Source organism: Palaemon carinicauda, chromosome 8, assembly GCF_036898095.1.
Source record: "Palaemon carinicauda isolate YSFRI2023 chromosome 8, ASM3689809v2, whole genome shotgun sequence".
Classification (NCBI taxonomy): Eukaryota; Metazoa; Arthropoda; class Malacostraca; order Decapoda; family Palaemonidae; genus Palaemon; species Palaemon carinicauda.
The window spans coordinates 130,970,345-130,984,816 of NC_090732.1; the positions used below are offsets into that span (position 1 = coordinate 130,970,345).

General features: G+C 41.9%; 1 protein-coding gene across 1 annotated transcript in view; it reads right to left on the bottom strand.

Moving 5' to 3' along the window:
* Window positions 1-14,472, bottom strand: part of LOC137645932 (structural maintenance of chromosomes protein 5-like) — a 208,316-nt gene that overhangs the window by 160,421 nt on the left and 33,423 nt on the right. Inside the window, exon 4 of the mRNA XM_068378994.1 lies at window positions 11,460-11,538. Coding sequence (XP_068235095.1) covers window positions 11,460-11,538 — 79 coding nt within the window. The remainder of the gene's footprint in view (window positions 1-11,459; window positions 11,539-14,472) is intronic.

Sequence of the window (14,472 nt, forward strand, 5' to 3'; positions counted from 1 at the left end):
GTTACTAGGCATGGGGAGGCAGCTAGTTCGGATCAAATTGCAGCCGATAAATACGTGGGGGAATTCGATCGGTACATAAATGAACAAAATTTGATCGCACAACAAGTCTTTAATTGTGATGAGACTGGGTTATTTTGGAAGAAAATGCCAGCCAATACGTACATTACCAAGGACGAGACGAAGATGCCAGGTCACAAGCCAATGAAAGATAGGCTAACATTGTTGCTGTGTGCAAATGCAAGTGGCGATTGCAAGATCAAACCCTTGTTAGTGTACCACTCGGACAACCCCCGGGTGTTCAAACGAAATAATATTTGTAAAAGTGCACTACCAGTTATGTGGCGCTCGAACACTAAATCTTGGGTCACAAGACAATTCTTTACTGAGTGGATAAACGAAGTGTTTGCCCCCCAGGTTAAGGCTTACCTCATTGAAAAGAGCTTGCCAATGAAATGTCTTCTGGTTATGGACAATGCTCCTGCACATCCTCCAGGTCTCGAGGATGACTTGAAAGAAGAATACAGCTTTATCAAAATCAAATTCTTGCCCCCCAATACTACTCCCATACTCCAGCCCATGGACCAACAGGTCATTTCAAACTTCAAAAAACTCTATACCAAGGCCCTTTTCAGAAAGTGTTTTGAAGTGACCAGTGACACGAAGTTGACCCTAAAGGAATTCTGGAAGGAACACTTCAGCATCCTCAACTCTGTTAACATGATTGACCAAGCTTGGCGAGGTGTGACCTATAGGACATTGAACTCTGCCTGGCGTAAGCTGTGGCCATCATGTGTCACAGAGAGGGAGTTTGAAGGTTTCCAACCAGAGGCGGGTCCAAGCACTGCTACCCCTGTAATTTCTGATGACACTGATGTCGTTGAGGAAATTGTTGTCATGGGCAGGAGTTTGGGGCTTGAGGTCGACAAGGATGATATTGATGAGCTTGTAGAAAGCCATTCTACCGAGTTGACTGTGGAGGAATTGTTGCACCTGCAACAACAACAGCAGCAGGATCTGATTGTGGAGCAGGAATCTTCAGAAGAGGATGAGGTAAGGGAGGATGTTCCAAGTTCTCTCATCAATGAAATTTGTTCCAAGTGGGCAGATGTGCAGGCTTTTGCTGAAAAATACCACCCAGAAATTGCAGTAGCAAACCGGGCAGTGCATATGTTTAATGATAGTGTCATGTATCATTTTCGAAGAATACTGCAGAGGAGGAAGAAACAATTAACAATAGACCAGTTTTTCACAAAAGAAAAGAAAGCTGCTACATCAAAGCCTGTTTCTCCTCCAAAGAAGAGACAAAGAAGAGAAGAAACCCCTGAAATAGATCTGCCCACCCTTTCATTGGAGAGAGAAACAACTCCTGAAGGAGAACTACCCCGCCACATCATGGAAGGGGACTCTCCTTCCAAGCAGTAACCTCCCCCTTCCATCCTCTCCACATCCATCCCTGTATGCCATCGAACCGCTGCTCAAAGGTATGTTCACTACAGTACAGAAAATGGTTTAAAATTGTTTTATTTTAGTACAGTAAATGGTTTAAAATTGTTTTATAGGATTTTCTGACCAATTTCATACACATTTAGATAATTATTGTTGTTTAGGTACACGTTTTATTAATATTTTGGGCCTGTTCGAGTGCTTGGGAACGGAATAGAATATATACCATTATTTCTTATGGGGAAAAAAAATTCGGTACTCGAACAAATCGGAGGTCGAACACGGATCTCGAACGGATTATGGTCGAGTACCGAGGTATCACTGTATTTCAATGAAGTTTACCACGTGGCAGTCAGCACATTTCAAAACTCATGATTTTGGTTAGTGCCACAGCCTCTGTATCATGGCCTTCCACTGTCTTGGATTAGTTTTTTGCATGGGGGTACACTCAGGCATACTGTTCTATCTTATTTCTATTTCTTTTGTTTTTTTGAAGTTTTTAGTTCATATGTGAAAGATCTAATTTAATGTTACTGTTTTTGAAATACTTCATTTTTTATTGGTTATTCTTCTCTTATAGCTTATTTATTTCCTTGTTTCCTTTCCTCACTGGGCAATTTATCCCTATTGGAGCCCTTGCGTTTATAGCATATTGGTTTTACAACTAGCTTGTAGTAATAATAATGATGATAATAATAATAATAATAATAATAATAATAATAATAATAATAATCCATCCATATACCAAGGCACTTCCCCCAATTTTGGGGGGTAGCCAACATCAACAAAGAAACAAAACAAAAAGGGGACTACTCTCTACGTTCCTCCAGCCTAACCAGGGACTCAGCCGAGTTCAGCTGGTACTGCTAGGGTGCCACAACCCAACCTCCCACAATTCCACCACAGATGAAGCTTCATAATGCTGAATCCCCTACTGCTGCTACCTCCGCGGTCATCTAAGGCACCGGAGGAAGCAGCAGGGCCTACCGGAACTGCGTCACAATCGCTCGCCATTCATTCCTATTTCTAGCACGCTCTCTTGCCTCTCTCACATCTATCCTCCTATCACCCAGAGCTTTCTTCACACCATCTATCCACCCAAACCTTGGCCTTCCTCTTGTACTTCTCCCATCAACTCTTGCATTCATCACCTTCTTTAGCAGACAACCATTTTCCATTCTCTCAACATGGCCAAACCACCTCAACACATTCATATCCACTCTAGCCGCTAACTCATTTCTTACACCCGTTCTCACCCTCACCCATTCCTATCCCTATCTACTCGAGATACACCAGCCATACTCCTTAGACACATTCAATTTCTGTCTCTCCATCACTTTCATTCCCCACAACTCTGATCCATACATCACAGTTGGTACAATCACTTTCTCATATATAGAACTTTCTTTACATTCATGCCCAACCCTCTATTTTTTACTACTCCCTTAACTGCCCCCAACACTTTGCAACCTTTATTCACTCTCTGACGTACATCTGCTTCCACTCCACCATTTGCTGCAACAACAGACCCCAAGTACTTAAACTGATCCACCTCCTCAAGTAACTCTCCATTCAACATGACATTCAACCTTGCACCACCTTCCCTTCTCGTACATCTCATAACCTTACTCTTACCCACATTAACTCTCAACTTCCTTCTCTCACACACCCTTCCAAATTCTGTCACTAGTCGGTCAAGCTTCTCTTCTGTGTCTGCTACCAGTTCAGTATCATCCGCAAACAACAACTGATTTACCTCCCATTCATGATCATTTTCGTCTACCAGTTTTAATCCTCGTCCAAGCACTCGAGCATTCACCTCTCTCACCACTCCATCAACATACAAGTTAAACAACCACGGCGACATCACACATCCCTGTCTCAGCCCCACTCTCACCGGAAACCAATCGCTCACTTCATTTCCTGTTCTAACACATGCTTTACTACCTTTGTAGAAACTTTTCACTGCTTGCAACAACCTTCCACCAACTCCATATAACCTCATCACATTCCACATTGCTTCCCTATCAACTCTATCATATGCTTTCTCCAGATCCATAAACGCAACATACACCTCCTTACCTTTTGCTAAATATTTCTCCCATATCTGCCTAACTGTAAAAATCTGATTCATACAACCCCTACCTCTTCTAAAACCACCCTGTACTTCCAAGATTGCATTCTCTGTTTTATCCTTAATCCTATTAATCATTACTCTACCATACACTTTTCCAACTACACTCAACAAACTAATACCTCTTGAATTACAACACTTATGCACATCTCCCTTACCCTTATATAGAGGTACAATACACGCACAAACCCAATCTACTGGTACCATTGACAACACAAAACACATATTAAACAATCTCACCAACCATTCAAGTACAGTCACACCCCCTTCCTTCAACATAATAATAATAATAATAATAATAATAATAATAATAATAATAATAATAATAATAATAACAATATACTTACGGCAAAGCTGAAGGACTTGCCATAAGACTTCTAGCGAGGTGTAACTATCCCACCGCTTGTTAGTGGGAGGGGGGGGGGTTTAGAAATTGTATCGGCTACCCACTCACACACACCTGTGTTGTTGCATCATTTTTTATTGCAGGCAAGGCTTGCATGGGGGGGGTAGGTGATGGCGGGAAAATTTGTATAAATAGCTACAGGTTTGTACCGCTGGGAAAAATAAATTATTTTTAGAATTTGTCATTTGTTACATCACTAAATACAAAATCTTTAGCTCTTTACTAGGGAAGACTAACCAACCGGATGGTTACTGACCCGGGGCATTCCCTAGTGCTATGAATAGATTTTAGGAGTGACCTTAACACCTTGCCAGGCTGCAATTACAAGCTTTAGCAGCCTGAGGAATCTGTGTGATTGTGTGAGAGCAGCAGTGTGATGTGTCTTAAGGGTAAGAATTCTCCGAGATCTCGAGTCCTCTTTAACCACACCATAGACGTTACCCAATCCACCATCGCAATGGGGGTATGGGGACGTAACAAATACCTCATGGAAATAGAGTGTTAGGTTACACAAATTAACTGGTAATTACCTGCAGACAGTGAATGTCAGCTTTGCAGAGTACCGTGGGTACTGTTCTCCAGGAGAAGGGAAAGTGAAAGAAAGAAGCCAGTCATACTTATCAATCACCGCAGACTAATCCTGGGTAACCTCTGCCCTCCACCATCTCCATCCAAGAGCTTGAGGTATCTAAACCACTTGTTGTGCAGCCACCACAGGAATAATGGAGAACGTCTCCAAGTTCCTGTGGGTTACGTCTTGTAGGTAGTAGGCGGTGAAGGTCGTTTGATGCTTCCACCTACCTGCTTATATGACCTGCGCAACAGAACTTTCTTGTAAAGTCAAGGGACGTGCTAATGCCCCTAACATTGTGAGCTCTGGGTTTCCACTGCAGAGAAGAATCAGGGTCCGAGGTCATTACTATGACCCTCTGGATCCATGCTGAGATTGTGTTCTTCGTGATTCTTCTCTTCTCTTTCCCTGTGCTGTCGAACAATCCTCTCACAAGGGGATGGGCTGTTGTTGTTTTTTTAAGGTAATATCTCAGACTGGACATAGTAGCATTTGATTAGGGTTATTGGTTACATTTCGGAGACACTCAATCCGGAAGGGTCCGAATCTAGGAACCATTACTCCCAGATTTTGAGTCTTTGTGATAAATTCAGGGACGAAGCCCAGTATTACCTGTCTCCCTCCCCTTGAATGGGAGATGTCGTAGGAGAGTCCATGAAGCTCCCTTACTCTCTTGGCCGAGGCCAAAGCGATTAAGAAGACTGTCTTCAGGGTAAGGTGGAGATCTGTAATTTCCTGTTACCAATACAGTTCAAACCTTCTCCATCATCCCTAACTGTTCTATGCATTACAAAATCCATGAGGAGGATAAATAACATAGGTGATAACATAATCCCATTACCTTAGAGTACTATAATGTTCACAGGAAATTCATTTGATAGGACTCCACTAACATTAATTTGCACTTACTATGTTCATGAACAGACTTAATCAAATTTGCATATTTAGGAGGAACTCCATAATAACGTAGGACTAGAAAAAAATTGGCCTGTGCACACTATCAAAGGCTTTCTCACAGACCACAAAGGCCATCAAAAATGGATTTCTATATTCTACACATTACTATACCGACATGTCTTAACATGAAAATTTGGTCAGTATAACTTCTACATTTTCGAAATCCTGCTTTTCATCAATCTTTTTCTCTAGTCAGTTTAGAATGAGCATGCCATATATTTTCATGACAACTGGCATTATGATGCCTCTGTAATTATTGCAATCAGTCAGATCTCCCTTTTTTACTATTTTAACCAACACTCCTAACTCCCATTCATCAGGTTTTGCCTCTTCATGCCACACTTTACAAAATAATCTTGTAAGTATTCTGAGTGACTTAATTTTTTGGCCAAGATCATCTCAGCAGTTATGCTTTAGTATCTATGTTTTATATGGATAGTTTCAACTTCAAGCACACTGAATTCATTCATGGGCGCATCAAATTAGGCCTACTCCCTTCATATCTCCTATTCATGACCTCACTAAAGTATTCAATCCAATGTTACCTTTCTCCAGCTTCTGTTGTTATAACAGATCCATCTCTCTTTTTGATGAGTATGTCCTTTTTTGCCCAAGTACAGACTTCATTAATAATTCTATGAGCAATTCTTACATCATAACAATTCAATGAATTCGTAGCTTTGTCAGCCACATTTTCTTTCCAGTCTAAATATTCTGTCATTCTTGGCTTTTCTTTTAACCTCACTATCAATATTGGAATATTTAGCATGCTCTACCCTGTAATTTTCATTGCTTCCTCGGAAACTTTGTTACTGTTCTTAAGGTATTTTATTCAATTGTTCATTACTTCTCTCGTAGTTTATTCATTTCCTTCCCCACTGGGCTATTTTCCTATTGGAGCTCTCGAGCTTATATCAATTCTGGTTTTCCAATTAGGGTTGTAGCTTAGCAAGCAACAATAATAATAATATATACTCCAAATCCAATGCCAGCATAAGATTTGGAGCCATCAGTATATATAAAAGTCAATTCACTATGTTCTTCAACATGTTCCATAAAAAGGGACCTTGGCTTCTAAGCAAATCATTTTCTTTTTTATACTAATAAAATGTTCACAAAAAGATACCTCTGGTAATTTCCAGGAAGGGGTTGCTGATATCCTAAATGAAAACACTCTATCTCTTGCTATATCATGATTTTGGGGCAACTCAAAATATCTACAATGCCTTACACAGTTTGCAGTCTGACAGGCTTTGCAACCTAAACCAAAACAAACAATAGAAGACTTTCAGTAAAGTTCTAAAGGTAATTCTCCAGCGTCAACAAGGAGACTTGGGATAGGCGAAGTTCTAAAGGTGTATAAAATCTAATATCTTTAATCGGCTTGGGGAGGCTGAGTAGTAATTTCATACCAATAACCAATTTTTTTAAAAAATTAAGGTCTTGTATAACTTTAAAATAGTTTTGCAGTCTGGCCTCCAGGATGTATGGGACAAAACTTTGAAAAGATTCAGAGCCTAAAGGCATTTGATTTTCAACGCTTCAAGTGAGGTACCCATGTAAGCCTACAGTCAAATATCAATCCTAAAATTCTAGCTTCACTTACACATGGGATCCATTGACCTTTGACATATACTGTATATATTATATATATATCAAGGTATGGATGTACTCCCCGAATATGACAGAAATGGACAACAGATTTGCTTGTCGAAAACCTTAATCCATTCATATCAGCCCACTGAATAATTTTGTCAATTGAGGATTGTAGTTTTCTCTCAACCACCGACATTCTAGTTCAATCAAATGATATGGAGAGATCATCTACAAAAAGCATTGGGAGAATATCTTGGGAACAGAGAATATCCCATTAATAGCTAATGCAAATAAATTTACACTTACACACCAACCTAAGGACCTCCCTTCCTGACATTTCTTCTTAGACCGTTTCACCTACATTGGATCCTCCTCTCTGTAAAATTGAAGAGGAAATAAAGTTTACTTTTTGAAAGATTCCTTAGAAGTCTTCCAGAGTTTCTTGAACTGATGGAAGTCTGATACTTTCTTTGAAAAGATAGGTCTCACTAAGCTTGGTTTATTATTTTTTTTTCTTGCAACGTTCTTATCTATTTGTTGAGGATGATGGTGAACTTGGACAATAATTTTTGATATACTTAAATTTTTTGAAGTTTCATCTTTTTCAGATAGAACATCATACCTATTTGAAATAGGTATTTCTGTACTTCTCATTGGAGGAGAGAGGGATGGTGGGCTTCCTCTTTTTTCATTAAAATATGGAGAGCTATTAGGATTATGTACCTCCATTATCACAGGTTAATCCAATAGCTCTCTAGCATAAGATTCTTACCCTAAATCCTGCAACGATGCTACTCAAGATGAAAGCCTTGGGCTGTTCATCCAAGGTGTGGTAGATTTAGAGGAAGGAGACAGTGCCTTTTTGACATGAGGCACTGACTCTAAAGTATGAGGCATGGCAATAGCCATAGGAGATTTAAGAGGAAGCTTTCCATTAGGTGGTCTAGCTGTTGTTGCAATTCTTTCTGGATGTATTGCATCCTCAGATTTTAAAATCTTGGCGTAACTTTTGGTTATGCTTAGAAGTCGCCTAACATATCCCACCCTGATATGCTCTGCATCTGACTTCTGAAGAGCTGCTTGTTCTGTTTCATACTGCGGACACTTTTTATTAGTTACTTTGTCATTTTGGGTACAAATAATGCACTTTGCAGGGAGGGGAATGGGGCTATGGAGACCTGTGGGAAAATACTCTAACCTACCTCGGTGAGAGGACTGCTGGTCTGGAGGGCGAACACAAACCTTTCCGTTCTTGTTCCATCTTGCGAGCACTTACCTTATCCTGCGGAAGATGGTGCGACTTCCTTAAAGTCGGTGGAGGATGAAGTATATATGGTTCTGTCTGTTTCTGCCGAGGTTGGGATGCATTACCATGCATCGGCGAGCGCCTATGCATCAGCGAACAATGCCTACTTTGCAGTTGAATATGTGAGCTCGGGGAAGAAGGCGCATGTTTGCGTGTTGGGAAGCACTGCGAGTGCTGGCATGCTAGTGATCGCTGGCTTGCTAGTGAGCTAGTGAACGTTGCTGAGCTGGCGAACGTTGGCGCGTATGAGCACGCTGATGCATCTGCGATTGATGACGCGCAGGCAACAATAGGCGACTAGTGATTTACACGGTGGTACGGTGGCGCTTGCGCGTCAGGAGACTGATGTTGTGGATAAAGTTGGGTAGCAGGCACGCATCCAGGAGAATGAGGGCCTACAGCAGCGTGCTGTCTGGGCGAACGATGTGCAGGAACTTGGTGTGCTGGCGAACGAAACGTCGGTCGGCAATAACTGGAGGGTGCGTGACGGGAAGGGTTCCCCTGACAAGATGGAGAAGACCTAGCAGGTGAATGGCACGCCAGAAAAAAAACGGACGCGCAGGCAAATGTCGAGTTGGAGAATGGGGAGCTGGCAAATGACGCGTTGGCGATGGACACGCATGAGATTGGCGCGCAGGCAATTGACACGTAGGTACATTGTGAGATGGAGGACACAGGAACGGAGATGGATGGATGGGTCTTTTAGAAAAAAGTACCGAAGTCCGTGGACTAGTGGCAGAATCCTCGGAAGAAGGTCCATGGGCAGGTGAAGGTCAACAGCCAGCAGACGATGGACGATGAGGCTGCAATGACAAGTCAAAAGAGCCAAAGAGGAGTCTTTTCACCGAAGGGGAAGACGCACTTCTAAGAAGAAAAAGGAGGACGAGCATGTCAGTAACGATGACCCCAGTGATGCCCTCTAAGGGCCAGTGAATCAGCAAGCTGACCTTCAGCAGCAGTCTTCCAAAGAGAAGTCTCTATGAGTGAACTCCCCCAAGGGGAAGAAACACTCGCCGGAGACACACATAGGACTTTGCTTCCCCCTAGAAGGATGTTCGGCATGAAGGGGGAAGCGCAGTCTTCAGCAATGGCAGACGAGGGCGAAGGGACTGGAACGTTGGCAGAACGGGCAGCAGACGACACTTCTGACACAACGACGTAGACGAAGGACAGAGGATCCACCTCTGACGTCGACGAGGGGTGCATGCTAGCGTCACGGCGAAGATGCTGCAGCAGGATCTTCTAGGAGGGCAGAACCGGTAATCACAATTGATTGATTGATTATGGTTATCTGGCATCCACCCGGAAACCACAAGGATGACCACACCATTAAAAATGGAGAAAGAGTCATGGAAGGGCAGCAGACGACACCTCTGACACAACGACGTAGACGAAGGACAGAGGATCCACCTCTGACGTCGACGAGGGGTGCATGCTAGCGTCACGGCGAAGATGCTGCAGCAGGATCTTCGAGGAGGGCGGAACCGGTAATCACAATTGATTGATTGATTGATTGATTATGGTTATCTGGCATCAACCCGGAAACCACAAGGATGACTACACCATTAAAAATGGAGAAAGAGTCATGGCAGACGAGGGCGAAGGGACTGGAATGTTGGCAGGAAGGGCAGCAGACGACACCTCTGACACGACGACGTAGACGAAGGACAGAGGATCCACCTCTGACGTCGACGAGGGGTGCATGCTAGCGTTACGGCGAAGATGCTGCAGCAGGATCTTCTAGGAGGGCAGAACCGGTAATCACAATTGATTGATTGATTGATTGATTATGGTTATCTGGCATCCACCCGGAAACCACAAGGATGACCACACCATTAAAAATGGAGAAAGAGTCATGGAAGGGCAGCAGACGACACCTCTGACACAACGACGTAGACGAAGGACAGAGGATCCACCTCTGACGTCGACGAGGGGTGCATGCTAGCGTCACGGCGAAGATGCTGCAGCAGGATCTTCGAGGAGGGCGGAACCGGTAATCACAATTGATTGATTGATTGATTGATTATGGTTATCTGGCATCCACGCGGAAACCACAAGGATGACCACACCATTAAAAATGGAGAGAGTCATGGAAACCCGCACCCCCCATCCCCCGAGGGAGGTGAAGCAACACCGCTTCCCGAGGACCGAGGTTGTCCAGGTGTTGATTGGCCTGCGTTATTACTCGGCGGTCCCTCAGAGGAGACCGAATAAGCAGGAGATTCGGAGGAAGGTTGGGAAGCAGAAGAAAAAGCCTTGGGTTTCTTCTGCTTTGAAGAAACCTTCGAAGGAGAAGAGTCCCGCTTAGACTACTTCTTTCGCCGTGTCGCCAAAACCTTTCCCACTGGGAGGCAAACCACTCCCAATACTCTCAGAACAATTGTTACCCACATCACACTGTTGACCTCTGCAGGAAGAGCAAAGGATGTGAGGATCGATGTCCTCAGCAGACATGAAGCGGGCCTCAGGTCCAGAGCAGGTACACATGGCCGGCAGAAGTAAACACACACACACACTGAAAAGAGAAAAACCAAAAAGAGCATTAATGGAAGTCCAATATTTGGTGAGGATGAAGAGCAGCAACGACCGTTCACCTTCTGCGCCAAAAGCAAAGTGAGTTTAATCACAGGTGTGTGAGTGGGAGGGGTAGTGAGCTACCCCTCACCTCCTTGCTAACTAGTGGGATGGGTAGTTAATAGCTCGTCCTTTCAGCTCTGCCAAAAGTAATACCCAAAATAAATAGCGTAGGTTTGATTTCCAGTTACTAATTAACTTTCTCATGGTAAAAACTTTTATATTGGAGTGTAATTTGATTATGCAACTAATGGAGCCCTGATGGTAGATGTAAGTTTATGACTGAAACAGCAGTTAACATAATAAACAGAATGCCTGATGATTGCACTAATGCATTTGTGGCAAGCCATATCTTGAACAAACACTACTATACTTTACAGAAGATACTAGTAACAACCTATGAAATAACCATACGTTATCCTTCTTTCACCAGCATTCTAAAAACTATGTACATGTAATTACTGTACTATACCTCTTTTTTAGTAACAGGTTTTCCCTGTAAGTACCAGTGTGAAGCTGCACCAAATTCTCGTCTGATGACAACATTATTCCTGAAAAAGACAATTGCTAATCTTAAATCATGTAATATATGGCGAACAAAAATAATTGAATAAATTTAAAAAATATTTGTTACAATAAAATTTTTAATGCTTAAACTTGAAACTTCAGTCCTATTACCTTGAAACAAGAGCTGCTTATTCTTAGTTAAAAACAACTACTTCACTCCATAGGTTACACCTCTGTATTTCAAATACCCACCAAGACTTCTCTGAGGATGATCAGGCTTAAAAAGACTATATCAGAAAATGGTCTGAACATGACTTGATCAGAAACTAAAAAACAATGCAGATAACTTATTACAATTAAGAGAAATGGTAATAATCCCAAACAAAAATATGACTTTCACACTACCGGACTTAAAACCAACTAAAAATTTAAGTAAAAGAAGTAAACTTAAAACCACGATCATAAAAATAATCCATGTCTATTATTCTAAATTTACTTTTATCATTCACACATATAAGAATTCTACAAAAAAAATTTCATATTCAAATTATTCATTTCAGTGTCTGAGCATAATGTGATATTCATTCTTTCAATGCAAAAGCTTGTAAGAATGTAGATGATAATGCAAAAAGTGTACAAGATGAGTGCAAACCCTTTGAAGTGAAGGAATACAAAAATAAAAGAAATATCAATTTTGAGAAAAAAAATATTGAGAAGGTACAGGTATACAGTATATAAAAGCCCCTTTTCAGGATAAAGCTCTATGTTATATCTTATGTTTTGCGTGTGTGACTTTGCAATCAAGAGGAGGGGCCTCATAATATGATTACAATTGGTCTCACCTCTTATCCATTTTTATGGATGTAGAATAATCATGACATACTGTGTATCACTGAGGAATGATATTTTCATAATAAAATAAATTTTTGAACACTTACCCAGTAGTTATATATATAGCTCATACGTCCCTGACGTCCGGCAGAAATTTCAAAACTCGTGCCAATCGCAAATTGGGTAGCCAGGTGTACCACCTGCGCGCCCCTAGCGAGGTACCTGGAACCATTCCATGATTCCTCAGATCTTCCATGCCTCTAGTCTCTAGAGGGGAGGAGGGTGGGAATTAAATCATATAACTACCGGGTAAGTATGTTCAAAAATTTATTTTATTATGAAAATATAATTTTTAAACATCTGACTTAGCCGGTACTTATATATATAGCTGATTGACACCTTTGGTGGAGGGTCAGAGACAGCCAACATTGTTGGAATTTTACTTAAGAGTTAACAAAAAAGCTTAAGAGTTCGTACCTGATAAGGAAGCTGATTTCATTGAATTCTTTCATTAAGTCCGCTTTCTTTATGAGATCCAGCGATCCACCCAGGGGGCTGAAGACCTCTAGGAGCTGTCAAACCGGTCTAAAAACCTCTATGTAACAGGACCTCCTCCAATACCCTTGTTCTGGGGCGCTCTCAAGGAACAAATTGACCACCTGACTAAAGTCAATGATTGTGGAAGAATGTCGCAATCTCCACGAACAACCATAAAAATACAAAAGTTCCAAGAGAAGAAAAGGGTATTAGGATTATGGGAATGTAGTGGTGGATCCTTCCCCCACTACTGCTCATGTTGCTACGAATGGTCCCAGAGTGAAGCAGTCCTCAAAGAGTCTGGACACATTTTAAATAATGTGAAGCGAACACAGATTTACTCCTCCAAAAGGTTGTGCCCATAGTGCTCTGCAACGATCTATTCTGCCTCAAGGCCACCGAAGTTGCTACAGTTCTAACTTCATGCGTCTGACTTTAAAACGCTTGCGGTCTGCCTTACTACAATGTGCATGAGTTTCTCTTAATAAGAGCCTGATGAAGAATGAAAGTGCATTCTTCGACCTCTGTAATGAGGGCTTCTAGACCGAGCACCAAAGAGCTTCTGTCTTGCCTCGCAACTTTTCCGTTCAGTTCAGGAAGAACTTCAGGGCTCTTACTGGACACAGGACCCTTCTCCAACTCTTCGCCAACCACACCCGAAAGGTTCGGAAACTCAAAAGCCATGGGCCAAGGTTGAGAAGAGCGTTCATTCTTGGCGAGAAACCCTAACTGCAATGAGCCGATAGCTTTGTATCTCTAGAAAACCAACGTTTTCACTAAAAGCACGAATCCCACTGACTCTTTTAGCTGTCGCCAGACTGACCAAAAACAGTCTTCATCGTGAGGTCCTTAAATGAAGCTGAATGCAAGGGCTCAAACCTGTCACTCTTAATGAACTTCAGGACTATATCCAGATTCCAAGCTGGTGAATCCTGGAACTATTGCTTTGAGGTTTCAACGATTTGAGAAGTTCCTATAGGTCTTTAACATTAGAAAGGTCCAAGTGTTGGCCTGAATACAGTTGTTAACATACAGTGAACCCTCGTTACTTCGCGGTTCGACCATCGCGGATTCACCACTTCGCGGATTTTTTTCATAACCCATGTATATACATATATCGCGGATTTTCCGGAAATATCAAAAATACCGCGATGTGACCGATGGTGCGAGATTGGAGAAAGTAAGGAAAATTGAATCATGATTGATTTTCAATATAAATGAAACTTTGAGGAGCAAAAAAGATATCATTTGTTAGAGAGATAGAGAGAGGTAAGGAATGGGAGGTAGTGAAAAGTAGCCCAGAGAGAGAGAGAGAGGTAGAGGTAGAGAGAGAGAGAGAGAGAGAGAGAGAGAGAGAGAGAGAGAGAGAGAGAGAGAGAGAGAGAGAGAGAGAGAGAGAGATAGAGGGGGGTTTAAATGTAATAAACAAAAAAATTTGATAGGTTATAACACATTGGTGCTTATGTAATATCAACTGTATACTGTAGACGGTTTGAATAAGTTAAGAAATGGTATAAACGATACTTTGTTAGTGTGTTCGTACACACTCAAGAGCGGCAGCTAGATGACAGCTGATCTAATCACAGCCAAGAGTAAAACAAAAAGAAGTC